Source organism: Leopardus geoffroyi, chromosome B3, assembly GCF_018350155.1.
Source record: "Leopardus geoffroyi isolate Oge1 chromosome B3, O.geoffroyi_Oge1_pat1.0, whole genome shotgun sequence".
NCBI lineage: Eukaryota > Metazoa > Chordata > Mammalia > Carnivora > Felidae > Leopardus > Leopardus geoffroyi.
This window is the reverse complement of record NC_059337.1, coordinates 37,022,747-37,048,129: the sequence shown is the minus strand read 5'-3', so window position 1 is coordinate 37,048,129 and position 25,383 is coordinate 37,022,747. Positions and strand designations below refer to the sequence as shown.

At 54.1% G+C, this 25,383-nt stretch overlaps 1 protein-coding gene and 1 long non-coding RNA gene across 6 annotated transcripts in view; one reads left to right on the top strand and one right to left on the bottom strand.

Annotated features, from left to right (window-relative positions):
* Positions 1 to 754: 754 nt before the first annotated feature.
* On the bottom strand, positions 755 to 13,753 carry LOC123582813. Of its 3 annotated transcripts, XR_006704586.1 has the most exons (6): positions 13,108 to 13,753; positions 5,002 to 5,091; positions 4,395 to 4,542; positions 3,841 to 4,098; positions 1,393 to 1,497; positions 755 to 1,243 (listed from the first exon to the last, which is right to left on the bottom strand). It is a non-coding gene; the product is annotated as an uncharacterized LOC123582813 (long non-coding RNA). The 3 variants fall into 3 exon arrangements; XR_006704584.1 differs by having other exon boundaries at positions 755 to 1,497; positions 13,108 to 13,750; XR_006704585.1 differs by lacking the exon at positions 1,393 to 1,497 and having other exon boundaries at positions 13,108 to 13,749.
* Positions 13,754 to 13,756: 3 nt separating this feature from the next.
* Positions 13,757 to 25,383, top strand: part of CORO2B (coronin 2B) — a 133,575-nt gene continuing 121,948 nt past the window's right edge. Inside the window, exons 1-2 of one of the 3 annotated variants that reach the window (XM_045449292.1) lie at positions 13,757 to 14,208; positions 15,686 to 15,779. Coding sequence is in view for 2 of the 3 variants with exons in the window: in XM_045449290.1 (XP_045305246.1) it covers positions 14,980 to 15,133 (154 nt within the window). In the remaining variant the exon portion in view is untranslated. Of the gene's footprint in view, positions 14,209 to 14,964; positions 15,134 to 15,685; positions 15,780 to 25,383 lie in introns of those variants that run through there. The other 2 variants (XM_045449291.1, XM_045449290.1) reach the window with 2 other exon arrangements.

Here is a 25,383-nt window from a genome sequence, read left to right as displayed (position 1 = left end):
CTTAGTTTCAACTAAAGAAACAAAGACAGAAGCACATTGCAATTTCTACATTTTGTTGTGAAATAATCTCTACCAAATTGATCCTTATATTTAAGACTTTTCCTATTTGTTTATCTGTTGCTTCGTGTGGAAGGGAATCTTCAAGGGTAAGATTAATAATTGTTCTTTCATGAATTTTGAGCAAAGATGAATGGACAAGTATGGCTTTAGTGTCATGAATTGAATATGATTTGGGAAGATTGATTTAGACATATTTACGTATTTGCAGAGGCTATAATGTGATTATTTGCTACTATAACAGACTAATACAGAGATACAAGTTTTTCGCTATTTTCAAAAATATATTAATGTAACTAAAAAGTATTAATCATTGCTATTTTCCTTTTTTCGTACTTTTATTTTTAAAAATTTTATTGGCATGAATAAATAAATGTATATATATACATGTATATGTATATATATGTATATGTGTGTGTGTATGTATGTGTGTGTGTGTGTGTGTGTGTGTGTATATATATATACCTTTAAAATTCACTTGTAGGAGTACCTGGGTGGCTCAGTCGGTTAAGCATCCAACTTCAGCTCAGGTCATGATCTCGCAGTTTGTGGGTTCGAGCCCCACATCAGACTCTCTGCTGTCAGCATGCAGCCCGCTTCAGATCCTCTGTCCCCCTCTCTTTCTGCCCTTCCCCTGCTCACACTGTCTCTCTCTCAAAAATAAATATTTAAAAAAAAAACATTTTTACCATCTGTGTTTCTTTTCCAGCCATTTTTATTATTTCTTTCATTGCAAGAGCATAGCTACAAGTTCTCTGTGTCAGGGAAGGGATGACCCCCACACTGGATGTCAGATGCACTACAAAGGGTCACTGCCTGGAAGAGGCATTTGTCTATGGCCCCAAGACCAGGCCTGCCTGATGCTCTGTGTCTGCCTCACTGCTTTCTGGAACCTTCCTGCCCAGCTAGGCATAATACCTGCTGGGGGGCCCCCAGTCTTAGCCGATGGTTCCACAACATCCCCCTCATCCCCTGGGCCTGGCTGCTTCCTCTGCCATGTGGTTCTCGGCCCCATGCCAGCAGGGAGGCAGACCAGGGTGAAAGCAGAAGGGAGCCTCATGGTGTTAATTGGTGCTAACGAATTCCTGCAGCCCCGTCTTTCCGTCTTTCCTCCACCGCTGCGGGGAGGCAGCTTTGCACTTTGCATCCTGAAGTCAAGCAGCCCCTTCCCCATGCCCTAGGTGCCCTGCACACGTGAGAAGGGTGGGAGCAAAGAGGGTGTTAGTGTTAAAAATAGCACCTTCTCTGTGCCGGGGTCCTTCCTAAGCACTTTTCTTGGATGCTACTCATTTAAGCTTCGCAACAAGGCAGGCATTATTCGGAATCCCAATGTACAGCAGATAAACAGCCAATATAGCCTGAGTCCTTGCTCTGTCCAGTCTCCATCCCAGGCCAGGGACAGACTTTGCCCCAGCAGGTGGCTGCTGTCAATCATTTTCTCTGTTTGATAGAAGAGGAAACAGGCCCGGAGAGGTTAGGTAATTCCACGAAGGTCACACAGCCAGCGAGCGGCAGAGACAGGATTTGGACTCAGATGGGGCTGATTCTAAAGTCTGACGCTCCTTACCACCACCCAAAACATCCTCTCTGAGGGGCCCCCACTTAAAATCCTGTCTCAATCTTGTGGATACAGGAGGTGTCTGTAGAGACCCCGGGCCGTCCCCTCCCCTCCAGCCTCGGGTCACACCTGCAGGGAGTCACATGTTGCAAAGACTTCCTTCTGGCCCTGGATGCCTCGCTGCTCCAGGCTCCTGCCTGCCCCCTCCCTACGCTGTGACCCATCCATTCTCCACAGGCTTCCTCCGTAGCGTGGCGAAAGAGCAACTTAGGCTCCCCGGCTGGCTCCTGGCTTTCCTTTCCTGGCCTGGAATGTGGCAGCAGAAGTCACAAGGGGGGAGGAACCCAGTAGTGCTGCCCGGTGCTCCTGGGGTGAATGTGGCAGGAGCCAGGGCTCTGGGGGCCCAGGTTTGGCCTCTCTTGACTATCGATTTGCTGGCGTCCAAAAGGAAGGATTTTGCAGCAACAGCTCAGCACAGTGTGCATTTCTCTCTCTCTTGCTCACTCATGCCTGACTCTACTGACCTCGTAGCAGCTCGAGGACCTGGGGGGCGGGGTACAGTGATGCAAAGTATTCAATAAAAAACTCCGACCCGCTGATCCCCACCCTCCTTCTTGGGTCTGACGCTTCCTGTTCTTTGACTTCCACGCTTCAATTTTCTCATCCGAAAGTGGGCATAAAAACAGAACCTGTTTCACAGAGTTCTTGTAAGGAATAAGTGAGGTGACGTATGTCACATGCTTTAAAGGATAGTCCTGGCTCACGGTGAGTCCTAGAGGGATGTTGGTTATGGTCCTATTTGTTATTACGAAGCCAATCCCCAGGGATCAGGCAACGAGGGGCCAACCCCTGAAGGCATGGGGTAAACCTGGAGATTGAATACAAGCATTGGGGCTTCCAGAACCTTCTTTGCCACCGACTGGCTGGGTGATCCAGGGCGAGCTGCTTGCTCCCCACCCCACCTGCTGCTCCCCCCCTTACCCCAATCCCATGCTTCAGTTTCTCATCTGCAAAATCCAGATGGTTGTAAGGATTAAATGAAATAATAAGCATAGAGTGCTTAACACAGTGCCTAGACATAAATGGTGGCTATTATCATCATTATCACTACTTCTTCTCTGAGAGGTTGTCATGGGGATGGGAACAAAGAGCAAGTTTTTTTTTTTCTTGGTTTGTAACTAAGGACACGGGGACCCAAAAAGTCAAAATGACTGACCTGAACTCCACTGCCCGATTTCTGGCACAGCTGGGATTTAAGAACATAGTATCACCAGTCCCTCATACTAATAAACTGACTTGCTGTCTACAAACTGTCTCCAGGGGCACAGGCTTGTTTATCCTAGCCTGAGACCTGGTCATTTTGCCTCCGTTTTTTTTTTTTTTTCTTTTTTTAATGTTTATTCATTTTTGAGAGAGAGAGAGAGAGCAGGGGAGGGACGGAGAGAGACGGAGGCACAGAATCCGAAGCAGGCTCCAGGCTCTGAGCTGTCAGCACAAAGCCCAACATGGGGCTCGAACTCATGAACCGTGAGATCATGACCTGAGCCGAAGTCGGACGCTCAACCGACTGAGCCACCCAGGCGCCCGTTGCCTCCGTTTGATAAAATGGGTTTTTATTGGGGTGCCTGGGGGCTCAGTCGGTTAAGGGTCCGACCTCAGCTCAGGTCATGGTCTCACGGTTTGTTGAGTTCGAGCCCCGCATCAGGCTCTCTGCTGTCAGCGCAGAGCCTGCTTGGGATCCTCTGTCTCCCACCTAAGCCCCTCCCCTCCTTGCACTCTCTCTCTCAAAAGTACATAAACAGACATTTAAAATAGATTTTTATTTTTTAGGGCAGTTTTAGGCTGACGGCAAAATAGAGCAGAAAATACAGACTGCCCACCCACCCCTGCCCCCAAACACAGACATCGCCTTTCTATCAACGTCCTGCACGCGGCAGAGAGGGACATTTGCTACGATCCATAAACCTACACTGACACGTCATTGTCACCCAAAGTCCATAGCTTGCATCAGGGTTCCTGCCTGGTGTCGTTCAGTCTGTGGGTTTCGACAAATGTGTGATGTCCTGTGCCTACCGTTAAGGAGCGTACAGAATAGTTTCACTGCTCCAAAATCCTCTGTGCCCCACCTATTCCTCCCGTCTCCCCCTTCGCCCCTGGCAGCCTCTGATCTGTTTGCTGTCTCCATAGCTTGCCTTTTCCAGAAGGTCATGTAGCTGGAATCATACCGTATGTGGCCTTTTCAGACGGACTTCCTTCACTTCATGACATGCGCGTCAGGTTCCTCCGTGTCTTTTCCTGGCTTGAGAGCTCATTTCTTTTTAGTGCTGAATGATATTCCGTTGTCTGGATGTACTGTTGAGGGTTACCCACTCCCCTGCTGAAGGACATCTTGGTTGCTTCCAAGTTTGGGCAATTACGAACGAGGCTGTTTACCGCTATAAACACCTCGTGTGGGTGTTTGTGTCGATGTAGGTTTTCAACTCCTTTGGGTAAATGCCAAGGAGCATAATCAATGGATCGTATGGTAAGAGTATGTTTAGTCTGGTAAGACACTGTCACCCTGTCTTCCAAAGTGGCTGTGCCACCTTGCGTTTGCACCAGCGATGAAGGAGAGAGTCCCTGTGTCTCCACACCCTCACTCGTGTTTGGTGCTGTCACCCTGGGGAGCTTTGCTCCCATTTTGCAGGTGGGGAGACTGAGGTGCAGAGAAGGGAAGGCTTGGCCCCGGCACTGACAGATCGTCCTCCCCCTCTCCCTTCTCCCTGTGCCAAAAACTCACAGTGTGGGGACCGATGTGTGTTCTTTGGCTCAGGAGTCATTTTTCCGGTGGGCTCTGTGCCCTTCCCAGCAGGCTCGGGGCAGAGTGTCACCTGCAGGGAGAGGCTCCTCTGGTGGTCACCTCAGCAAGCATCTTCGCAGAGGTGATCCTGGAACACAGGGCAAAGCTGCAGGCCGGGCTGTTTCTCTCTCCCTCCGTGGATGGTGGGGTGGTTATGGTAGGTGCTATCTGGCTTACACTTCCCCTGGGGAACCCCAAGTAGGAAAGTCGGGGCCCTTCCACGCTCTCCTTTCTTTGGCCCCTGGGGGACACAGAGACTGTGGAAGACAGGCCTGTCCCAGCTAAGCAGCAGGGGAGCACAGGGAAGGATCTGTGTCCAAAAAGACAAGAGACCAATGCAGTGCGGCAGAAAGAGCCCAGGTTGGAGCCACACTGACCCAGAGGCGAATCTTGCCTCCATCACCGCCTCTTGGGTTGACCTTGGGCTCCAACTCTCCGAGCCTCCATTACTTCATCTGGAAAATGGTCATAAACCCCCTCTAGGACTGTGGGTAAAGACAGATGGAGACAATGGACCTAAAGGGACCCAGCCCCTGAAACGGCTCACCTTGAAATCCTTGACCTTGGGTCCCCATGTCTGATGATGGCAGAAAACACTCATCTTCCCACCTCCAGGGGGCCCCGGCAGGATTTTGTCCTTTGGGAAAGAAATTTGGAGGAAGACGATTAGGAATTTGGATTAGCACACGCGGCTGCGGGCGGCTAAAGACCATGCTCCGGGCTGAGGAAGAGTTTGGGGATGGAGATCATCTGCGAGCTTTTAGAGATGCAGAGTGTTCGTCCGGCCCCAGACCTACTGCACCAGAATCTACATGTTAACAAGATGCCCCGGTTCATTCATGTTCATTCATGAATGAGGTTCATTCATGTTTGAGGAGCCCTGCCTTAACAGCAAGTTAAGGAGAAGACACCCCCAGCTAGCCTTTACCTACCCCAGCCAATCCACGAGGAACTGTTGAGCACAGAAGGCCAAGGCAGAGAGGGAGAGAAAGAGGCAGAAAACAAAACCCTTCCCAGGACGGCAAAGATCTACCTAGGACAGTACTGCCGCACCTCATGGAGTACCTTCTTCAAAACTTTTAAAATCCCCTGCTAGTTAGTACCTGAGACAGGTCAGGGCCTACAGTGCCCCCAGTGCAAGATGCCTGGGAGCCTGGCCTGGACCCCGCCTGAGCCTCAGTCCCCCATTCGTCTCCTTCGGGTACCCTACCACCTTTCCCCCCAGGGCATGGGGTTGGCTAGATAACCCTCCACCAGGAGCACCGGGACTCACACTTGGGGAGCTGTCCCAGAGCCCTGTAACCAGCTCTCAACTCTAAGAGGGTGGACGGGTGGGTGGCTGGTTCCCACAATCGGGCTGGTGCTATCGTTTCTGCAGGGTGGAGGTCACGAGAGATGGCGCCACTGAAATGGGGCTGCCACACTGATGAGGAGCGATTCCCGTGCAGACTCAGGACAAGTTCAGGCCTCTGGGCTGCCATCAGTCCGCTGCTGACCCTCGGGCTCGAGCCCTGTGCGTGAGTCTGTGTGGTGGCTCTCGCCCATCCATGATTTGCCCATAGTGTCACCTCTGGCCTACAGCACAGAGTGACGGGGGTGTTAGCGAACGACCTTTGCCCTGGTGCCAGCCTCCGTGACCAGCCAGGGCACGTCTCCACCCCAGTGCAGTCTTCTGTGGCCTGAAGCACTTGTCACTCCCACCCTGGCATTCTGAACGGTCAACTTATGACCACAAAACGAATGATCCTTCTCGGTCTCCCACATATTGGGTAAGACTCGCATTTATGGGCATCATCAATAAAGCAGATGAAGACCCTTTGAGAAAGTCAGGGGAAGCCGCTGTTTCTGGACAACCCAACGGGTGATGCAGCATCACGACTGATGCGACTAGCATGAAAGAAACAGGAGCAGGGAGCTGCAGAGGTGAGCAGATCCACACCGTTCTGATAACGAGCAGGTTCCTAAGAACCACGGCGTTGTGAATAATAACAGCGTTCTCGTCTTTTTCTCATGGTGGAAGGTAATGGATTAACCAGGAACGACATGTTGGACAATAAAGAACAGGAAAAGAAGATAGTTCTTGGATTCTGTTAGGAATCTTCATCCACACAGACTGGGCAATAAACAAGTAAGTTGGTTTCTTTTCTCTACGCGTGATTATAAATCTTCATTGATAAATCACCGTGCCCCACATGGGCCAAGAATCGTGCGGTGCATTTTTTTTTTAATGTTTACTTATTTCTGAGACAGAGAGAGACAGAGCATGAGTGGGGGAGGGGCAGAGAGAGAGAGGAAGACACAGAACCCGAAGCGGGCTCCAGGCTCCGAGCTGTCAGCACAGAGTCCGACGCGGGGCTCGAACTCACAAACTGTGAGATCGTGACCTGAGCTGAAGTCGGACGCTCAATCGACTGAGCCACCCAGGCGCCCCTGTGTAGTGCATTTTAAAATCAAATTGTTTATATAGACATGGATCCTCCCCCAACACACAAATTTCCACAAGGCCCCCCACGCGCTAAGGGCAGCTCCTTCCGGGGGTGGAGATAAGCCTGGTTCTTGTGAACCAGAATCAGCACATCTTGCAGTGGGCAGAGACCTTGGCCACCATCTGGTCCAAAGCCTGCTCTTTACAAATGATAAGGGGCTGAAATGCAACAATGACACCTCGGAGTATTTAACATGGACGAGCTGGTGAGTGCTGGGAGCTCAGAAAAGGGAGAGGACAGAGTGTCCGGGCGATGGGGGTATCCTCGGAATGAAAGGGCTTTTTCTGCTGAGCCGACCTGGAGGAGACTGGTGCGGAACATTCCTTAGGCAGCGGTAGGGGAATCAGGCACCGAGGGGGAGAGTGAGCAGGACCTTGGGCGGGGGGGGGGGGGGCACTGTCAGGGACTCGTCTGGCTGGAGTGCATCCGGGAAGGGTGGCTGGGCTGTAAGCAGATCTCTGAGACCTGTCTCTGAGTCTCTTGAGGCCCCACCCTTGCCCTCCAAATTGAAGAGCTTCTCTCCCATGAGGCCATCTGGATACATGCCATTCTCATTCCTGGGGGCATCTTTGGGAAAGCCAAGGGGGGCTAACCCTGGGCAGTACCTGGAGCCACTGAGTTTGCACACTGTTTCAAGCCACAGCACAGAAATCCAAAGCCACGGCCCCTCTCTGAAGCTGTTTCAGGCCGACTCCCCTCGCCTCCTCCTGTCCCTGACGTGCCTGTAATCTTGTCTTCAGTGGAAAGATTTTAAAAGCCTCTGGCTAAGATTTTGAAGCCCAGGTTAACATTCAAGTACGTTGCCTGAGAGATGGAAATGAAACAGCCCCTTCCTCTCGGTTCTGCGTGGTTTGTGAAGCACCTTCTTACCCGTCCGCCAATGGGGCATCCACCATACTCTATGGTGAAAATCAGTGTTTCCCAGAATCCCAGGAAGACTTATTTAAACACACTGCTGGACCCCACCTTCAGAGTTTCCACATCAGTGAGCCTGGTGTGAGACCCAAGAATCTGCATTTATAACCAGCTCCCAGGCGAAGCTGCTGCTGGTCTGGGACCCACACTTTGAGAACCACTGATGTAGGTGTGATCAAAGTTGAGGTTCAAAAGGAACTCAAGGCTGGATATGTGGTTCCCAGGTCCCAGGTGGCTCTTTACAAGGAACTGCTCACACCCTCTGTTGGTAGTTGGGGGCATGGCAGGGTGGTTTTCCCCCTTTCTTCTTTTTTTCCCAAACATTCTTCATCTTTATCTATTTATTTCAACTAAGTTCATTTATTTATTCTGAGAGAAAGAGGGAGAGAGAGAGAGAGTAAGTGGGGAGGTGGCAGAGAGAGAGAGAGAGAGAGAACCCCAGGCAGGCTCCGCACTGTCAGCACAGAGCCAGAGGCGGGGTCCGAACCCACGAACCGTGAGACAGTGACCTGAGCCCAAGTGAGAGGCTTCACCAACTGAGCTACCCAGGTGCCCCAAACATTTTCCAACTTTAATAAATGTTTGCCAGTCGGTATTTCTAGAGTAGATGGGTGTCTGTAATCTCATTCTGTAAATGAGTAAACCGAGGCATGGCGAAGCCATGGGGCTTTGGTAAGCCACATGCTCACGTGTGGCAAAGCTTGAGCTAGAACTCAGACCTCCTGATTCCTTTCCCTGCACCCCGGAGGAGTCCTAACCCACAAGCTCCTCAGGCCGATACTCTGTCACTGAGATCCCCTAACAGTTCTCCGCGACCAGTGTTGTTATTCTTCTCCGTGTTGGAGAGGAGGAGACCGAGGTACAAGGAGGTCAAACAACTGTTCTGATCACGCAGATAGTGTGGGGAAACCAGGATTTGAACCCAGGCATCGCGGCCCCAGAGCGCAGCCCTTAACCGCTGCACGCTATGCAAGTAGGCGGTGTTTCTGGAACGCGTCTGTCTCTGGGCTGCGCGTGCAGGGTCTGCCTGTGCAAACCATCTTCCCTCCCTGCGACTAAACGTGCCTGTTTACCATCGTGGCCCCAGAGAGAGCTGGAAGAACAGACTGGGGGCGGGGGCGGGGAGGCGCTGACCTCCGGCTTCCCTCACGGAACCCCGTTCTGTGGCTCTTCCTCCTTCATCCACTTCCGTGCCTCCCACATGTGTGCAGCACACCTATGGACACACACACCCACACGCGCTCACAGAGGCTCACAGAGTGGGGCACGGGTGAAGAGCCTGTGGCCCAGGTGAGGGTGTCCCCAGCCAAGGACACACAGATGTGCCTACTTTCAGGAGGCTCACCGATCACCACCCCTCAGATACAGGGTGAAGGATGACACCCCACGTCGGGGGCCCCCTTGCCAAAGTCGGTATTATGTGCATTGTCTAGGGGCCAGGGGGAAAGGGAGTGAGGGACAAGGAGAGAGAGAGTGGGCGAGAGACGGACCGAGGCAGGGACAGGGACATAGAGACAAAAGCACACACAGACATGAGAGGACAGGGGGGCAGAGCTGGAGGACAGACGGGAGGAAGAGAGAGCATGAATGTCCAGCGGAGGGAAGGCAAGAGGAAGGAGAGCCCCCAGCCAGGCATGAGGAGCAGTGGAGGGGGTGGGGGGTGAAGGGCAGAGTGGGAAAGGCAGGCACGAGTGGGGTCTGTTGGTGCAGAAGTGTGGAGAGGTCACAGACACGCAGATTCGAGGCATGGAAAGGCGGGGACAGTGGCAACACGAGGTGGAGAGAACTCGGGAACTGAGGCAGGTAGCGGGGGAGAGAGACTGGGAAGACAATGGAAAAGAGACAGGAAGGGAGAACTGGGGACCAGGAGAATTGTATAGAGGGAAAGGGCCGAAGCGATGCACGGGAACCGCCAAGAAAAAGAGCAGTCCCTGTCCTCAAGCAGCTCCTCCTCCTCCAGGAAGCCCAACACACAAACAGGAAATGACAAAACAATGCGAAAGTGCAGAAGGAAGCTCCAGGAATATGGAAAGTGGCACAGAGGCTGGCATCTGAACCATCACAGTCCTGGTCATAGTCCAGGGAGGCTCCCTGGAGGAGGCAACATCGGAGGAAAGAAAGAGGAAGACTCCGATGGGCGCTGAGGGGGGAGCGATGGGCAAGAGTGTCATGGAGACAGGAAGCCTAGGGATTAAAGGGGCTGGGGTGTGCCTTGGAGGGCCCTGTTGGGGCTTCATCCTGAAGGCATCAGGGAGCCCCTGATGGATTTCAAGGAGGCAGGTCTGTGTGTGTTTCCTCAGGGAAGCCTGAGCTGCTGGGTAGAGAATGATTGGTGGGCACAAGATAGGAGGCAGGAGGATCAGTCAGGGAGGCCCAAGCAAAATAAATGGCTGCACTGGGCAGTGGTAGTGGAGATGGGGAGGAGGGGAAGGATTTGAGGGGCAGTGAGGTCTGCGGGGCCTGTCGACCGAGCACCCAAGGGCAGGCGGGATGTGCCTGTAGGTCAGGGGATGGCATGAATGAGGCGGCCAGTGAGCACAGGAGGAACACCCCCTTCCTCTGCGGCTCCATGGCTTTGGAAATTCCCCTCCGTTCCCTGCTATGGTGCAGCAGATCTGGGATGTGTCCCCCCGTCCGTGGGCAAGGACCAAGCCCTTCTCACTCCCAACATGGCGCCCGGGGAAATGAACACACTAGTCAGGGCGGAGCCTGACTTTGAGAGACCCAGCGCCTCACTCTGGGGTGCCGGGACCGGAGCCAAGGGGTTACTAAGGCAGAAGCTAAAGGTGATGTCTTATTGGATTGGTTGAGCCGTTACCCAGCATGTCCCATGTGTCAGCCATGCCTTGTGATTAGAAAGAGAGAACACATGGTCAGAGCCCATCCAAAGAGGACAAATCTACTTAGTTCTGGCCATTATGACACAGTTTGGATCAGGCCACTGTGGAGGTCGTGTCAGGAGAGCCACCTAGAGGAGGTGCCATTTGAGCTGGGCTTTGAAAGATGAATAGGAGTCTGCCAGGCAGAGAAAGGGGGGTAGAGGCATCCGAGGCCAAGGAGAGAGCGTAGTCTAAAGCATCGAGGCGCCAAAGTGTCTAGGGGAGACAAGCGCACTCTCATTTACTCCCCAATTTGCAGGGCATTCCCTCAGTTTCCCTCGGCTTCCATTGCAGCTCCGTGCCTGGTCCCAGAGATCACCTTCCCATTAGACCACCGGCATCCAACTCCTTCCTCAGGCTCTGCTTTCGGGAGACTCCAAACTAAGATGGGCTGCGGGGTGGGAGACCTGGGGCAGGAGGTATCGTGGTATAGACAACTGCACTACAGAAAACGCATTTCTGAGTATTTTCTCTGGGCCAAACCCTTGATTTGGCAAGTGGATGCAGAGTTCTTTGAGAGGGTCCTCACGCTCCCAGACCTCCGTCCTGACTGGGGACATGAGACAAGAGGGGTGAGCCACCAGCACGTGAGGGATCAGGAACGTTTTCTGTCTGCCTTTGGAGCGTGTCACATGGGTTGTGGGCAGCAGATTGATGTTCCTAATTACATTTGGCTCAAGCTGATATTAAGTATTTGTCTCATTCCCAGAGCCCACAATGCCGGCGGATGGTGGGGAAGGTGCCAAGAGGCATGCTGGGTAGCTGAGGCTAACAATCTGGGATTTTAAATATCCATGAGAGATAAAAGTGGACAAGTCACAGCCATGGAGGAAGGGTGACTGGTGTTCTTGAGTACCTTTAATGGCTTCCAAGAAGGACCAGAGGGGCCCTGGAAAAGGTCCTGAGGTCCATCTTCCTGTCTTGAAGGCTGACCTACCCAAGACCGTGGAGACAGGGAATGCAACCCATTTCTGATGCTGGATAGCTAGATGATGGAGATGTTTTTGTGGGTCTAATTTAAATTTCTTCTAATGCAGGTCAAAGTTTATTTTGCTTGATTCGTTGTTAATGGCATTACAGATTCACCAAGCACCAACTGTTTGCGGGGGGGGGGGGGTGGGTACTCAGTAAGAGGGCATGCCTTCGTGCTCAGGACACTTGTCAGCTCACCGTCTCGACTGACGGCAAGCTCATGAAAACAAGACTAGGCACTCAGACCCAAAGGCAACAGGGGGAGTATGGGGGCTGGAGTTGCCAAGGGTACAGCTTCAAGCAATGTGGCCAAAGGCACGAAGTCCCACATGGAAATAGGAAGGGTGTGCACAGAGGAGCATCTGCTCCCCAAGAGAACCGGTAAGTCATTCCAACCCCTCACCTGTGGAACCAGGACTAAGAGCTGTCCTTCCACATCCTAGGATAAGTGTGAAGCTCAAATAAGGAAGCAGGTATGGCTGCACCCTGGAAGCCACCGAGCCAAGGCACAAGGCTGTGCCTGATCTAAATAAAAAGACTTCTGGGGGCGTCTGGGTGGCTCAGGTGGTTAAGCAGCAGCTCTTCATTTCAGCTTAGATCGTGATCTCAGGGTTTGTGAGAGCTGCGCTGTCAGCACGGAGCCTGCTTGGGATTCTCTCTCTCTCTCTCTCTCTCTCTCTCTCTCTCTCTCTCCCTCTGCCCCTTTCCTGCTCAGGAGCTCGCTCTCTGTCTCTCTCAAAAATAAATAAACATTTAAAAAATTAAAAAAGAAAAGACTTCTGTTCAAGTCCTATCTCTGTCACTGTGTAATCTTGGGCAGGTCCTCTCCCCTCTCTTGAGTCTGTTCACTCAACCAAATGAAGATGATAATTCCTTCCTCATACTCTTGCATGTAGGATTACAGGAGGAAACGAAAATAAAAATAGCAGGGCGATCCACAAAGCACTCTACAGGTGCTGATTACTCTATTATTGCTGTAGTCTACTCGGTGGGCTCCTTGAAGGCAGGCAGCCGATCTCCCCTGTTCTGCCAGCACCTGCCACGGAGCAGGTGCCCCTACGCCACTCGGTCCACTGGGTCCTAGTTCATTACTTGGTACAACCGCGGTGGAGCTGGAAGCCAGCACTTCCGGGCTTGCAGAGGGAGAGGGGTGCGCGAAGATCCCTCCCGCCTCCGCCTCCGTCTCCGCGTCCACTAACCCCTCCTCTCCGGAGTCTCAGCGGTTCAGTATCTGCCAAACCTGTTCTGCTCAGGTGCTCGGGAGGGGGGCCTCCCTTCGAGTGGTTGTCCCTCAAGTCCATCAGCAGCTCCAGGGCATGGTGTGACCCAGGTCAGGATGAGTGCACCACAGGTCGCCCCTATGTTCCCCCAGAGCAGCGCTGCACCCAAGCGTGGACTCACCTAGGGCAGGGTTCGTCCAACCTCGAGAAGACAGCTTTTACAACATGGGGTTCCGTGGAGACCTCGTGGCGACGTGGAAAGAGCGGGCGCCAGGAGAAGCGCCTGGAGCCAAGTATGGCCGCGTGCCCTTGTCTAAGTCACTTCCCAGTCTGGTCCTGAGTTTCCTCCTCTGTGAAACTGGCTGCAATTCCCTCTAGGCTGGCCAATCGCTGCGGGACTTAGGTTCAAAAGACTGCTAGCGCGGCCCCCCTCCCGCGACCCTGTGCGGGTCCGGCGAGGCCTGCGGCCGCCACGCCCCTCTCCGCTGCCGCGCGGCACTCTCGGCCGGGGCGGACGTCGCCAACCTCCAGGGGGCGAGCCCGCGGGCTTCTCGGCCCACGCGGCGCCTCGGTCGTCTGGCGTGTGACTTCAGCAGCGTCCCCGGGCCAACGGGGCCCTCGAGCGCCGGGGTGGCCGCGCGCGCCCGCAGCCAGCAGGTGCCAGGGCCCGGCCTCTCCCGGACGCGTGGCGTCCGCGGGCGCGAAGGGGTTAAGGCCGCGGGGCCGGGGCGCCAGGCCCGGGCTCCGGGAGCGGCGGTGCCCGGCGGCGGGCTAGCGAGCCCCAGGCGCAGGGCAGGGCAGCGGGCGGGCGTGCGCTTCCTCCTCCTCCTCCTCCTCTTCCTCCTCCTCCTCCTCCTCCTCCTCCTCTTCGTCGTCCTCCTCCTCCCTCCGCCTCCTCCTTTGTAGCGAGTTCCCGGCCCCTCTTCCTCCCCCCGCCCCCCAGCCTGGGCCCTCTCCCCCTCTCCCTTTCTTCCTGCCTCGCCTTCCTGCGGCGAAGGAGGCTCATCTATTATAAATGCACATTCGGGGCTGACATCAGCGGCGAGCGGCGGGCGAGCGCCGACGAGCGGTCCCTGCGCGCTGCCCGCCCGGAGCGCGGCCCCAGGCTCAGCGGAGCCGCCCGCGGGGCGCGGGGAGCGGGGAGCGCGCCCAGAGCTGCCCGCGCCGCGCCGGACCGCTTCCCGCCGCCGCCTCGGGCCCGCGGTGGACCCCGGCCGCCGCCCCCGCACGCCGCGCCCGCGCCCCCGCACCGCCCCGGAGTTTCTGCATGACTGTCACAAAGGTAAGCGCCGCTCGCCCGCCTTGCGCCCGGGACCCGCCGGCGCCTGCAGCCCCCGGCCTCGGCTGCTGGGGGCGCGGGGGTGTGGGCGTGGGGAGGGGGGCACTGGTGCCGGGAAGGTGCGGCGCGCGCCTCCTCTGCTTCCCCGGTCCCTCCAGTCGTTCCGGGCCCCAGGGACTGCGGAGGGAAGGGGGTTGGATGCCGCTTTAGCAGCCGCGGTGGTTGGGACGACATCTCTCCGCACCGGCCCACCCCGCGACTGCATTTTTAACCCTGCTTAGGATGCTGCATTTTTAACCCCTGGAGAGCAGTGTTAGGCAGCTGCGTGGTGTCCCCCATTGGAGCGCGCCACGGGGAGCGTCGCTGGCAGGACAGTGGGTGTGGGAACGGGTTTGTCGTCCTGGGGAAGGCCATCCGAGGGGAAAGCCCACCCCACCTGCTGGCCTCTGCCGCCCATCCCGCGAACTCTGGCCCCACTCCAGAGTTACTCAGTGAAGTCGCTCCCCAGCCCCGGGAGTTGCTACCAGGGATAGGACAGGTTCTGTGGCGACTGGCTTAAAGAGGGAACGTGACAGGGAAGGGAGAGATGCGCATTCTGGCAGTTCCCATATTGGAAGAGAGTTCTTGGACTGTTGGCACTGGGGCCCAGGTTCATTGGAGAGACTTCGGGGCCTCCCTGGTATGGAAAGCTGACCAGGGTGGTAGAAAGTGCCCAGGATTAGGAGACCTGAGGAGACCTGAGTTCACTCCCCGGATCACCCCCAAACCCCGTGGATGACCTTGGCTGGGCCCTTCTGCTTTGGGCCTCAGTTTCCTCTTGTGGAATATGAGGACGATAATGTGGATCCTGGGGCTGGTGACAGACAGTGGAAGAACCAAGAAGAAGATCCAGGGTGTGAACCCACACTTCTCAGAGCGCTCCTTCAGGGTAAGGAGCTCACAGCCTGGCCTTGGCATTCGGTCCGGCAATCCACACACCCAAGGCCAGATTCCAGTAGCTGCCCAGCTGGCTGTCAGAATCGGAGAGTCAGAGGCCAACATGGAGAGGGCAGCTTACTCGTGGTCAGGGTAGTGGATCAGATGGAGGGTCAGCTGTGGAGGTGATGGGAGGGGTGGTCCTGGCTCCTTCTGATAAGCCAGGGGCTACCACTGCCCCCATGAAATCTGCCTGCCATAAGACAGCATGTCTGTTCGGGGTCTTTGAGCTCAGTGCCCAAATTGCCTCTTAGAAACACTGCAGGAAGATGTGCCTGGGGGCTGAGGGTCTGCTTTGGCTAGTACCGGCAGGGCTGGCTGGGAAGGATTATTATCATTAAGGTTATTAATGTCGAAGACGCAAGCAGGCCGAGGCAGAAGAGTAATGGATGGGCCTGGATGAGAGATAAAGGATATGAGATTTGTAATAATAGCACTCACATCTGACTCAATGCCTCCCCTGTGCCTCTTTATGTGCATGAGCTCAGGTAGTCTTCCTTCCCAGGAGGCCTGCAAGGAAGGAATGTTCAGCCCCCTTTAAGAGAGGAAGAAGCAGAGGCTCAGAGAGGTCAAGTGACTTGCCTAAGGTTACACAGCGAGTAAGTAGCAGAACTGGGGTTTGCCTTCAGATGCATCTCAATCTATGGCCTGTGATCTTTCCATTGCTCTACACTGTTGAGTACCCTGGAGATTGGGTTATTCCCATGGAAGGGGGTCAGTAGTTGGAGGCTCAGGCCCTGGGGTGGAGAGTAGTTGTCTGCTAAATTCGTTGGCAGGCCAAGCCTCTCGGTATCTAGTGATTATTCACTAATGCCCTCCCCTTTCCCCCACCCCCCGCCAAACCCTTCTGTATGTTTCTCCTGTTCTAACCAATGTGGCATCGGTTTAAGCCAGCTCAGAGGATTAAATAAAATCCCCACTTTAACCCTATCTTCTCTCCCCTTGGCCAGCCCTTCACAGACCGGAAGTGTTCATGTGGGGAGGGCTACAAGAACAGGAGAAATGCAGGAGAGGGGTCTGGGGGCAGTCCTGCTGCCTGAGAGCCTGCTGGAAGAGCCTCCGCCATGATTTCGAGAAGAACCACAGTGCTCTGGGAGTCTGAAGCCTGGCCTCTAGTCCTCAGTCACCCACACACAGGCTGTGTGATCTTGGGCCAGTCACTCCCATCTCTAAGCCTGTGTTTTCCCATCTGTGAGATGCAGCAGTGAGTTTCATTGATGTCTTGGGTCCCTTCTGCTGGGCCTTGGTACAGCTTCGGTGAGGAAGTCAGCTCTGATGGAGACTGGGGGGCTCTCTGTTCTGGGGAGGGGCGGGGAGGGGTTGGTCTAGTTGTAAGCCAGATATGAAGAAGAATCCTGAAGGGGGTCTGGAAGGTGGAATCACTGCTTACCAACTGGAGTGACAGGCAGGGGAGGAATGGATTAGAGGGCGAGACCCCAGCCCTTGCTGAACCTCCTCGAAGCAAAGGTCCTCCCTCTCTGGCGAGCCTCGGCTGCCTGCCCCTTGGAGTCCTCAGGGCCAGGGTTAGGTGTGGATTGCAGCAGGTCTTATTAGCTCAGAGGGCCTGGAAAGTGCACAAGAGGAAACCAGATGACGAGCTGCTAGACCTTCAGTAGGACTTCCTGAGAGCAGGTGGGCCTCCATTTTCCATTTACCATCCCTATTCCCACACGTAGCCCAGCCGCCTTCGCGGTGAGGTCCAGCCGCTGAAGTGGCACATAGATCCTGGGCGGTTCTGGAGGGACCCCTGCCCTAAATGGCACTAGAGCTAAAGAGCCCTGAGGATCTCTGGAGGGTGGCCTTCTAGCTCGATGGCATGATTCCTGGTTATGACGTTTTTTCAGCTCTATCTTATTGTGTGTAGTTTCGTAAGCTGTCTTAGCTTCTTTATGTAACGAGGAGGAAAAGGAAGAAGAAAAGAAGGGATGCGGCTTCCCAGACCAGAACCATCCACGGGAGTAAGGTCCTTCCTGCCCCCAGTCTCAGTCCAGTATCTGTCCAGAGGGCAAGTCAGTGTTGAGGGAACGAAGGCCGCTTTCCCAGGAGCAGGATCATTTTGTTCTTTGCGTTCTCAGGCCTGCTCTTTATACTTTTTCTGTCTCTGTGCCATTTCAGTCATATGTCAGTGCTTCTCTGGTTCTAAATAGGTTTCTAAACTGCCATCAACTAGAAAAACAGAACAAAATACATTAGAATTGTGTGTAGAGCACAAGTCAATAGGCTATAAGAAAAGTCTGCACCGGCGCCTGGGTGGCTCCGTTGGTTAAAGCGTCCGACTTCGGCTCGGGTCGTGATCTCGCGGTTCATGAGTTTGAGCCCCACGTCGGGCTCTGTGCTGACAGCTCAGAGCCCAGAAGCTGCTTCAGATTCTGTGTCTCCCTCTCTCTCTGCCCCTCCCCCACCCGTGCCGTGTGTGTGTGTGTGTGTGTGTGTGTGTGTGTGTGTGTGTCTCTGTCTCACAAAAACAAATAAACATTAAATTTTTTTTTTTTTTTAAAGAAGTCTGCCAGCTGTCATGCAGGACTTTGCAAACCCCTTTTGTTGCTTCTAGGGCCTTTGGAGTGATTTCTTGGCTTTTGTCTGGATGTGACCAGACTGGACCGTGAGGCTTGGAGGTAAGGAAGGTGATGACTTATAGTGACTGGGCTGCCTTGTTCCCAGGTGCGACTTGTTGGGTTAGACGCCAGTGAGCTCAGTGCTTTCTGCGTTCCCACGGTCAGCTCAGGGGGTCAGCAGTCCAAGAACAAAGAGCCCTGAGGAGCAGGAGTGCCTGACGCACCTCAGAAGGTCTTAGGAGAAGGAGTGAGTGCAAGGAGAAGACTCCAGATGCCAGCATCCCCCTCTAAGCAGCCAATTCCAGGTTCACAAGTGTAATCAGCAGTCACACCATGGCCCCTCGTTCCGTAGGTCACCCCTTCTCTCTTCTGTGCCTGTCCCAGCGGAGCACGGCTCAGGGAGGGGAGCCCATGGCTCCTCCTGAACGCAGTGGGGCTGAGGACAGGGTTGCCTTGCCCAGGTAGTTACTAACAGGCCTTCATTTGGCAAGGTCATGTGTCTCTCGGGCCCCGAAGAGTGGCCCCAAGTCATCCAAATCTCTCCCTTGACAAATAGGGGAACTGAGACCCAGGGAGCAAATTATAACTTGCCTAAAGCAAGTGCTTTTCCCACCCGGCTGCCCTGCAAGGGGGCCCCCCCAGGCAGCCTGAGTGGGGACAGGGCCCCACTCCAGTCACCCCACTGCATCGTCCTGGCCTGGATGCTGGTGTCTGAGATTCCCTCTGCTGGGCAGCCACCCCCCTTGTTGAAAACTCCTCAGGGGTCAAGGTGTATGGGAGCCCTTGCTACATCCAGGGTCAGGATGGGGAGGAAGAGATATAAAGCCCTTCTGCCTCCGACTCCTGGACCCAGGATCTAGCCTACCCAGGAGATGCCTGGACTCCCAGACATTCTACTTCCCAGCACTTCTTTCCTGTCTGGCCCTTACTGGGAGAAGAAATGAGAGAGCAAAAGCCTGTCACAGAGCCAGCTCAAAGGCGGAGACATTACCCGCACAGACCCAGCTCCCAGAAACCTGGGGGTGGCGTGGGGCTTCTGCTTCTCTGTTCCGTGTACCCATTATACCTCCTCCCTCCACTCAGTTCTTCTTCCAGAGCCCTGGCATTCTCATGATGAAGGTCTGTGGCTAACATTCACCCATTCGTATCTGAGCCCCTATTCTGGGCCAGGCTCCGTGTGAGGCATTAAGGTCACAGAATGCCTAAGCCACAGGCCCTGCTGTCCGGAACCTTGGAGAAGATGGGTGGGGAAGGAGATGTGCCAAAGTCCTGAGTTAGGAGTCTCAGAGTCTAGCGGGCACAAGCCAGGAGAGGTCTGTCGTCTGCATACTTTAAGTGTTCATAACTTCAGGATCTTTCCTTCCTTACTGTCTTTCCCTCCAGGCAATACAGCTCCTCACTCTCAGAAGAGCTCTGATGAGTTACTTTCTTCCCATATGTGCCCAGATGCCCCGTGTTTTCTTGCCTGGGGCATTGCCACCTTAGCACCTGTGGCAGCCCGCAGAGGCATCTGGGATGCATTGTGGGGCTCCCCAGGGCCCCAGAAGCCCCCTGGCTAGCTGGCCGTGTGGAGTCAGACTAGACTTGAGCTTGGCCGGTCTGGGAGTGTGGACACTGGCTAGACCAACGGCCTGGCAGCATCGGTCCCTGGCAGCTCGGAGATGGAGTGAGTTTTTCCATTTCTCTCCCAGGTTGGCTAGCCTGGAGCAGACATGGCCTCAGCCACCGCCGGCTCCTGGCACCGGGGTGGCCCAGATTCTGATTTGGATATGCTAGCCACAGAATTTGTCTGGTGTCCAGGAGATGAGAGAATGTGCAAATTCCCTCTGTGCCCAGCCCCCTCTCCTTCCGGCTTCTCCTGATCAGCTTGTTCTGTTCCCCTTCCTTTCCCTGCCTGGGGACCCTGCAGGCTCAGGCCCAGCTCCCGGAGTAGCCTGGAGCCTGGGAAGCTTAGAGCAGCTGGCACGGAGCAGGCCCTGCCAGGCAAGGACAGATGCAAATCCAGTGGCTTCCACATGAAAAGAAGCTGTTTAGAATGAGCCTCTCCTTTGTGGGCCTGGAGTGTGGAACCAGCTGCAGAGAAGGCACAAGTCGGTGGGGTGGGGACAATGGAGGAGGAGCCGTCACCCGCCTTTCTTTGCCCTCTCCCTCCCCCTCCCCCAGGAGGCCCCTGGAGGGGCCTTCCTAATTGGTTTCTGGCTGGCACCCTCCTTCCAATTAATTAACACAGCAACGGGAGGCACCCAGGTCTGCTCAGGACAGTCCCACTTACAGAAAACAAACATGGGCTACTGCACTGAATCCCTCCGAGGGTCCCAGGGTGAGGAGGGTTCCCCCTATTTACAGATGAATAAATAGAGTCTCCGAGTGAAAACATGGCCACACCCAAATCACAGAGCTAATGTGGGTCGGAGCTGGGATGCACACCCAGGTCTTCTGACTTTGAGCCAGAACCTTCACAATCCAATCACTCATGGTCCACATCCTATGAAGATTAATCACCGTCCTCACAAGAATAACAGTTATTAAGCAGGCATTGGGCACACTTGATCGCGTTGACTCTGTGCAACCATGAGGTTGATTCTAGTATCAGACGATCCCATTCTCCAGAGGAGGAAATTGAGGCTCAGTGAGCATAAGTGAATTGCTCAAGGTTGCAGGTTTCGTGGGTGGGGGAGTGGGTGAGGATCCGTACCCGGCCATCTAAGTTCCAGGATTGTATTCTGTCCCCCACCCCCACCCCGTGGCAAAGGGCTCTCGTCTGGGCATCTGGGGCCCTTACCCTCTTGAATATGCAAATTTCCTCTGTGCCCAGGGTGGGTGGCCCTCTGGAGAGGGCCCCTGATTACCAGGGGGCGCTGGTGGCTGAGAATGCCAGCTTTAGAGTCAGACAGATGGCCCTGTATCATTTCCTTGCTGTTTGTTCTTGGGCAAGTTGCCTAACCTCTCTGAACATCTGTTTCCCCATCCATTAATTGGGATTGATAATAGTAGCACTTAAAAGGATTATTATAAAGATTAAATGAGCTGATCCGTGTGAAGCACTTACCACATGCCTGGCAGTTAGTGTTAGCTATTAACGTCGGGTAGACAGAAAATTAAACACGCTTACAATGAGTGTCCTGGGGCTTATGAGATGAGAAGTACAGGGAACTCCGGGAATAACAGCAGAGGGCCTGACCTAGTCAGAGGGGCGGGAAGGTGACTTTTAAGCTGATTCATGAAGGATGAGTAGGAGGTAGCCGGTGAGAGGGAGGAGCTGAGGAGTGGGTAACGGAGGTGAAGGCACAGGCAGTTGCCGGAAGTCAGATCACTGGCCAGGAATGCTCCCCACATGCCAGCATTGTTGGTGAGAGCTCAGCACATGGATTGGCTCCTTTTACGCTTAGAGTGACTTTATGGTGTAGGTTACCGTCATCCCCACGTCAGGAATGAAGAAACAGGCACAGAGAGGCCAAGTAAGCTGCAGAAAGTTGCCCAGCCAGGCAGATTAGAGGCTGGTCTAGACGTGGGCCTCTGGACTCCCACATTCTTTTTCTCCTCCTCTCTGTGGCTTCCTGATCTCGAGAGGATGGCTTTTCCGTGGGCCACTTCTTAAAGTCAACCTGGGCAAGGGGGGTACGGAAGTGCCACATTCAGTGGTCCAGCCTCTGCCGCCCCTCAGAAAGCCTCCCTGGTTAGCAGAGCTTTGTTTGGAAGGGCAGGGCCTCTCCTGGCTGGCAGGCAGCTCCAGGGAGGGGTCATTTGTTTTTCCAGAAGGAAACTTTGCTCTGGCAGGAAAATTTCCACCTTATATTTTTACTGGGCCCGATTCTAACCGTTTTTATTCTCGAAATCTTTATGATTATCTGGGCTGGCTCTTGGTCTTTAAAATAAAACTGTAGGGACATATACACACCCGTATGTATGTATGTGCGTGAAGTTTCACAGGGCATGGCGCTCGGGCCACAAGGTGTGAACTTACTGTCCCCTGTGTGAGACAGATGATAACACCCTTGAAGGCTCCAGCTGCCCAGCAGGGGGATATGGGGATGCTCCCTCTGGATGGGTGCTCACACTAATCCCTGGAAACAAGCCCCCGTACTCGGTGTTCAACTCCAGAGCTGTCTGAGGTCATCTGGTCCAGCCCTCTGCCTCCATGGCACTCCACACTTTCTAGGAACATGAGGCTGACTCCTAATCTTAATTTAGACCCGTTTAACAAATACTAGTTTCTTGTAGGCAGTGCCCGGGCTCTTGCCGGGTGTTAGGTCCCTGCTTTCAAGAAGCTGACAGTGAAATAAGCAGTAACAACAGCAGAAGGCACTGACCTTTCTAGGGTGCTTTGTTTATCCCGGGCACACAAACAGTGTTTCGTGTGTATTTACTCATTTAATCTTCCGGTGTTCTTACTGTTCCCCTTCCTGTAGGTGCAGGCACAGAGGCCCAGAGAGGGAAGGGAGGTAACTTACTAAGGTCGCCAAGCCGGTTGTGGGGGGTGGGGCGCGTAGCGTGCCTTCCAGGCCTTTCTTACCACTCAGTCTGGCAGGTAGCGATGACCCTGCGGCCTGTGGCCAGGTCAGGGAATCTGGAGGCAAAAGACTCGGGCTCTGCTCTTGTCTCTGCTCCTCCCTGCGTGACCTTGGGCTAGGCCCTCAACGTCTCTGAGCCTCTGTTTTTCTCATCTGTGAAAAGGAAATTCATTTCTCCACCTCACTAGGGCATGGTAATATGTAATTAAGTCACTCTCTGTAGATGTCATGAGGGGGGTAGTTTAGTGTCTCTTGGCACCTGTCCTGCTGCCTTCCCCCACCAGTGTCCCACCGCTTTGGGAGTTAGGCAGTCCATCCAACAGCTAACCCCCTTCTCCCCTGCTGTTGCCCTGACTGAAAAACTGTTTCACACTGTGTCGGCAGAAAGGACCAGTTCATCTCCCCCAAACAGCCTCTGTCTGTTTTAACTGTCAGGCCACTTTGGGGCAGATGAAAAGTTGCTTTTCCCTCTTCCTGTCCTATTTTGGCTGTTTTAATATGCTTGGGACAAATAATCTGGCTATAAAAATTGGATGTCCTGCTTTCGTTTGAAAAGTGAGGCGAATAAAGCCTCTAAACCTTGATCTGGATCCCTGCAGGCCCAAGCTCCCTGCGGAAGGTGGGGGAAGGTTTGTCCCAAAGCACAGTCTTGCCCAGGTCTCTGGGAAGAGAGACCCAGCCCCCACTGGCAAATGGCCTTGACCTTTGCTCCAGATACATCCTGGCACCCTTGAGGCTCAGACCCATTTTTCCTTTGAGTTTATGGAAAGAAAGACCCTCTACTAGCTTTGCAGTAAACCATTTAAACATCTTGAATGTGACTTCAGAACTAACAGCATTACAATCTGGGATCTGGGGGGAATTTCCAGGACGTAGAACTGCTGATGGAAAGAAAGGTGTTGGAGGAAGGGGACAAGAGGATTTAATTCCTGAGGTTTTGGTTTAGCTTCATGAAGAAAATGTTGTTCACACTTGCCCTGCTGACCTCCAGGTGAAAGATCACGTTGCAGGAATGCATGGGGAAATTTGGGATTCCGAGAAATTTGGAATTCTGGGAAAGGGGATTTCTGTGTACCTGAGGGTCCATCTGATAACTTTTTATTATCACAACTGTGTCCTCTAAAGACCCTGGGTCTGCCTTCCTGCCATAGTCATTATAATGAGTGAGAACAAACTCAAGTTGTTATGGACTGAGGCTATTCTGTCAAATTGGCCTTTTCAGGGTCCGGATCTGCATTAATTCCTCTTTTCTGGGAGTTTCTGTGGTGCCCCGGCTCTACTACATCAGCTGTAGGTAAAGGCCCAACGTGTTCTGTTGTATGGGAATTGTTTTCGGAGCATGAACGTTGACTCCTTGACTTGATTGTGAGCTCTCAGGCCAGAGATGATGTCTGATTTTTTTGGTATCTTTCACAGCACTTGTCAAAGATGTGGTGTAGACTTTGGGGTAGCCGGTGCAAAATACAAGGTTGGGTGGGATTTTGAGGAAGCCCAAACTATTCCCTGTATGTGGCTGCCTGGGCTAAATCCTTACTCCTGTACGTCCGTGGACTGTGAGAGCTGGAAGGAACTCTGAAGAGGTGTAATGGGGTCCCCCATTTTGCAGAGGCGAAAAGTGAGGCCCTGAAAGGTTTACCTAAGGGGGCACAAGTGGCCAAGTAGGGAGTGGGGCTCCCTCTGGTTGATGGCAGGCTCAGGTTGGGTGAGTTTCAGTTCAGTCGGTTTTTCTAGGCCAAGGGGTGATTCAGAAGTAGGGGAAAGTTCTAGAAAGGAGACCCTGAGAACTTCACCTAGATGGCAGGGGGCACCTGAATGGAGAGGCTCAGCTCCCCAGGTAACCAGCCAGGACCACCCTGCCTGGCCGTGGCCATGGCAGAGGCAGTAGGAGTGAGCTCTGAGGCTCCATCTGCTTGGCCAGAGGGCTGTGATTCCCGAGATCTGGCAGCCAGGGGCCCCACGTTCCAGGCTGCCACCGTGGCCGCCACAGAGGCCCGTGAACCCCACTCTCCCTCCTGGAAGCCAGCCCTCCTGGCACGCTGGGCTGCAGGCAATCTTTCCCTCCTTTGTTTCTCTGAAACCATTAGAAGGGCCTCTGGGTTGGGAGCCTGGGTTGCTAAGAGCTTTCTTCTGGCCAGACCTTATCACTGGCTTGAGAAGTCTCCGGGCAAAGTTTTCCCTGGAACTCTGGCTTGGAGGGAGGGAGCCAGGGAGGGAGAGTGGGCGGAGGAAACAGAGGGGGCTCAGGAGCAGCAAACAAAGCCACCCCTCTGGGGGGCCCCTGGAGACCCAGAGTGCTGGACAGCAAGCTCTGTGGGCCTTTGCTTTAGAAAAGAGCAGGAATGATGTTGAGCCTGCCCCCCATGCTGAGCGTGTCGCATCCGTTATCTCGCATACCCCACAATTCTGGTGTTACCCCCGCTTTACAGAGCGGGAGAACAAGCCTCAGAGAGGGCAGCAGTCGTCCCGGCTTGCACAGTGGGAAAGGGTGGACTGAGACCTGACCCTGACCTCTCTGACTGCACAGCCCCACGGACATGCAGAAACCTCGGGGCCCCCTGGCCAGATAGTGGGAGCTGACCGTGCTGTGTGATTGCTTTTTTAAGATCACCCTCCCAGCACCGTGCCGAGAACCACTACAGTCTTCAGTTCCTTTGGGCATTTCAGATGTTATTAAAATATAAGTTCCCCCAGGAGGGGTAATACCTTACTTAAGTGGTTATCATTGACTGGGCCCGGCCTGCAGATAGCAAGACCCGAGAATAATGAGACTGGCCACTCGGGAGAGGTTCCCAAGGAGGAGAGTGAGGTGGGAAGGGAGGATCAGTGAGCCAGATTTGCCAGGGGGACTGAGTGGCGAGGGTGGCCATCAGTCCAAGTTCCTCTCCACCCTGACTGCCCCGCTGTCCTGACCGCTGACTACCCTCCCCTTCCCCTAGGCAAATAAAATGAGGCCCTAGATTTGTTCAAAAAATATTTGCTGATGGGGCGCCTAGGTGGCTCAGTCGGTTGAGCGTCCGACTCTTGGTTTCGGCTCAGGCCATGATCTCACGGTTCATGAGATCGAGCCCCACATCAGGCTCTGTGCTGATGGTGTGGAGCCTGCTTGGTATTCTCTCTCTCTCTCTCTCTCTCTCTCT